Here is a 4,512-nt window from a genome sequence, read left to right on the forward strand (position 1 = left end):
TCAGCCATATTTAAAGGCAAGTAAATTTTGTGAAGGACATGAGTAGACAGTAAGGCAAAAAGTAAGAAGTTTACAGTTACTGTTCATTGTAAGAGTAATATGAAGTTAAAAGATTAAACAAACAAAAGAGAACCAATTAAGGTTAATTAGGTTAGTTAACCCAAGAAGATTATATATTAATATATAAAAGAAATACTTTCTTATGTGCTTCCCAAAAAAAAAACATATGTTACCAAATGAGTCAAAAGAAACGTAAAGAATTTTCTTCCAGCAAAAAGTGATGCTAACAATATACAACCAACAACAGATAGACTTTTAAGGTAACCTATTTGGTCCAGCAATACAACTAAAAACTTGGAAATAAACTAGAACAAAATAAGAATTCCAATCTAGGTAAGCCATACTGCAGCAGTAAGTTGCTGCTTAATACTACTACAAAGGTAAATGAAAACAAGAAACTTCTGGTTACACCTATCTTCTTGTTTTAGGTCGCTTAGATGGTGCAGATCTACTAGGAGGAGGAGCTCTGGACTTTCCGAAAGCTTTGATCTTCCTTCTTTGCCTTTCCTCCTCACTGTCGGATTCGACACCTTTCTCCCTGTCTGCATTACTCGCCTCCTTCTCCAACTCCTCCCACGTCTTTCCCTTCTCTTCTTCTGAGTCTTCTTCAGTATCCTCCTCCTCCTCCTCATCTGACTCCACCAGGGACTCACTGTCAGAGGCCTCATCTTCGGACTCTGATTCAACTTCCACATCAGATGGCTCATAACCCTGGTCAGACTCTTCTGATTGCCCTGATTCTGAATCAGTAGCTTCCAAATTCAAAAATTCCCAACCACCATCGTCAATGAAGCTCTGTGGGTCATCAGTGATTGTCTTCAATATTTGTCGCCAGTTTAGATTCAGCCTGCTCTCGTAGTACTTGATGTCTGTCGTGTCAAGCCATTCTTTGATGCCATCAAGTGCTGTAGAAGGAATAGAATCGATACGAAGAACATCCTTCTTGAAGTCCTTAAAAACAATGGTCATGTCAAAATTCTTCTGCCCAAGGCCAACTCTTTCTAAATTCACAATCTCAATCTCACTCAGAGTCACAACAAGGAAAGGAGTCTCTATCAGTTCAACTAGGCAAGTTGAGGATGGAACAATAAATGCTGAAGATTTATAGGGTACCCCGTGGAAACCAAGCTCTCTCAAAGGCTGATCAAACTCAAGGTCAAGGCCACTGAACTGAGGTTGCCCCCAAAGATCATTCACCCGATTCACAAAGTTTTGGAAGTCCATGTTGATTTTATTCTTCCTATCCCTCTCCCGCTGCTCCTCTTCAATCTCATCAGGGTCATAAGCAGACCTCTTTCCACCACCCAAAGTTTGAACCACATCCATAACCTCACAATAGAATTGGACATCTTTGGTTTTCTTGTTCCCCACCATTATGTGATTGTGCAGATGAAAGTGAAGGAGAGTGATCATTTCATTCTCAGCCGGCTGGAAGAAAGCATGCTTAATATTCGCAAACATTACATCTACACGCTCATCCTGCCTAGTGGTAGAATAGCGAAACCCGTTCAAATGAGCTTCAAGGGTACCGGGTAACTTTCTTCCACGACCGCCAAAAACAGGACGAATCCAAAGGTCAGATAACCTGATTGGCTTGAATCTGTTACCAGCTAACTGGAGTTTCTCCTGAGTAACAAGTGTTGCCCTCTCAGCTCTCTCAGATTCCCTTGCAACAACTTGCCGTCTAAGTGTTTTAATCTGCTGTACCACCTCACTTATATGCCTTGGGTCCTTAGAGCGGAAAGAAACCTCTTTAAGAAAAATCGAACCCTGATACTTTGACGAATTTGCATCATGAGGACTAAAAGGGGTCCCAGGAACATTAAAAATAATTCTAATATAACAATTTCTATTAGTATCTTGTTGGCTGGAGACTGTCCTTATTGTAGCAACATGAAAAGGAACCATACTCCCATATACAGGCAACAGAACAGCTTCATTCTTCTGGTCAATCTGAATCATCAAATCTCTGGGAGGAGGAAGATCATTAACACTCTTGTAGGCAATTAGGTCCGCTGAAGTTCTAGCAGCATTACGGTTGTCTCCTGCACCAGCTCCACCGCCAGCAAGTCGACGGGCAGTTTCTTCATTCTTCTGTCTGGCAAGCTCTGCTTGGTGCTGCCTGCGGAGCTCCTCTTTGGAGATCTCATGATTATCTGACCGAAGAGTTGTCTTAGACATATAGCCCTCAGTACCATTAGCCTCAGCATTCCCTTTAGGCTTTTCATCTTCTTCTTCGTCCTCATTAAATGAATATGCCACATCCTTGACAGCTTTAGAACTTTTACTGGTCACTACTTCTGTCTTATCCTTGTCGACAATAACTGTGTCAGCAAGTAACAACGAAAAATTCTGTTTTTTGGGGTTAGTGGTTTGAATCTGTAAATTCTGAAAACCAAGTGACACATTAAAGATCATGCCAGCTTTCACTACCCTGTCATTTTTTGCATTAAGATTCAACCCAGACTCACGAAATTCAAGACCAATGCCTGTCCCAGCAGATTTTGTCAGATTTGGAACTAATTCAGGAGCATCCTTCTCAACAATTGAGAAAGCTGCTTGATAAGCAGCACTGATTTTATTCCCTGGTTTCAACTCGCTGATAGCTGCATCGTGTGCCTTAAGAAGAACCGCATATGCCTTACTTTGAAGCGGGTTGGCATCAATCAAGAATGTCCTCGCAACATTGGAGCAGTAACTCTTATACCGGGATCCAATAGCACATATGATAACACTAGCCGAGTCATAGTAAAGTAGCTCGTCATTGCTTGCAGCACTAGGCCTCAAATCAAACTCTCCACCACTTTGAAAAATAGGAGGGTAACAGATGTCAACATTCTCTGCCTTAAGCTTCGCACTAGCTTTAGAAGGCTCCAATATAGCCTTCTCTGTCTCATTCATCAAAAGAGAATGGGTGACTTTCTTTTCCTCGTCAATGACGTTCTCAAGCTTCGGAACCACAATGTTATTCATAACATTAGTAGTCAAGAAGGCAGCTTTCTTAACATTCACAAGCTCTTCCTTGTCTTTACAAGCAAACAGATCGGATAATCCATTTGCTATATCACTAAGCTGGAAATTAGCATTTTTCAACTTGTCAGCCCACATTTCCAAAAGATTTCCCTCGGGAACTTCTCTAGCTATGTGTCCAACCACGTTGCCGCCCTCATCCTTGGATTGAGCTCGGATGACACCAAATATAGCTTCCATGAGTCCACTTCCATCATCATTTTTTGCCTTCACGTGCATCACAACATCAATACCAAGACTCTCCTTTGCAGGTTTTTTCACAACATCAAGCAAAGATACCTTCTTCTGGCTGCACAAAAAGTGAATCTGCTTCTTCATGAAGACCATAATTGTATCAGGAAATTCATATCCCAGAAGCCAAATGTTCAATGCTGAGGACTTCAGATACCGCAGATCCTCAGATGCTGGCGGAGTAGCTATTGCAAGCACATCAGAAGAACCCCACATGTCAGATTTGTGTTCATTCCAATGTGAATAAAGAGTCTTCAATCGCTCACTGAATTTGACTAGATCAATAGAGTACGCAGCCCCAGTGGCCTTCCCGTTAGGAGGTTGGCCATTTCCATTGCGATGATCAGCCATTCTGAACTATTCGTCTGTGCAGCAATAACATTCAAATTAACCAGGTAATAACCATTTTTTCCTCGATTTAATAAGAAAATGAACAAGTAAGCAGTAAAATATCATATTCAACTTTTTTCCCATTTCCTTTAAATTAATCAAAATAAATAAAGCCCACAAGAAAAATTCAAGAATCTTCATGTATAAAACCCTAGCTGCAGTATAGATAATAGAACCAGACACAAATTTATAATTGATTCATATGCCCAGTGCAGCCAAACGAAGAAACGAACCACATCAAAAAGCAATATAAGTAGAAAACGTACATTTCCAAACCTTCACTCTGACCTTTCAGGTCAGAAATGGGAAGATGCCAGTACCAGATTAGGTTTTCACTATCGGGGGTTCAACGCGAGGGAAAATCGAGCCAACCTCTCCGAACATGAATAACTAAATTTTAAGAGAATAATCGTACAAAATAAGAAGAGAAAGAAGAAGAAACTAGGGTTAGATTTGGGGACAACGATATGGCGAATTAGGGTTGATAAATTTGTCTTCGTTGGAGAGAGAGGAGCTGTGTCTTCGTCGGAGAGGGAGGGGCTGTGTAGGTTCCGTCGTTGGTGAAGATTCCTTCGGCGACTTAGGGAGGAGATGGGCGTCGTCGTCAGCGAGTGGGGGAGAAGATGCTGTCGTCTCCGTCGTCGTCAATTGGCTGGGCAGCGAATCACCGTCGTCGTCCACTCTCTGGGCAGTGGGCAGGCGGCTTCAAAGAGAGAATACGAGAGAGAGATAGAGAGAGTTCTGCCTTAGGCTTTTGTTTTTCTTTTAAATGTTTTTTATATATCTAATCAAATAAACAAT

General features: G+C 41.5%; 1 protein-coding gene across 1 annotated transcript; it reads right to left on the bottom strand.

Annotated features, from left to right (window-relative positions):
* Positions 1–237: 237 nt before the first annotated feature.
* LOC115718626 (FACT complex subunit SPT16-like) lies at positions 238–4,512 on the bottom strand. The gene is made up of 2 exons (XM_030647439.2): positions 3,978–4,512; positions 238–3,686 (listed from the first exon to the last, which is right to left on the bottom strand). The coding sequence occupies exon 2, from the start codon at positions 3,670–3,672 to the stop codon at positions 472–474; it is 3,201 nt and encodes a 1,066-aa protein (XP_030503299.2). The 5' UTR covers positions 3,673–3,686; positions 3,978–4,512; the 3' UTR covers positions 238–471.

Source organism: Cannabis sativa, chromosome 2 (genome assembly GCF_029168945.1).
Source record: "Cannabis sativa cultivar Pink pepper isolate KNU-18-1 chromosome 2, ASM2916894v1, whole genome shotgun sequence".
Classification (NCBI taxonomy): domain Eukaryota; kingdom Viridiplantae; phylum Streptophyta; class Magnoliopsida; order Rosales; family Cannabaceae; genus Cannabis; species Cannabis sativa.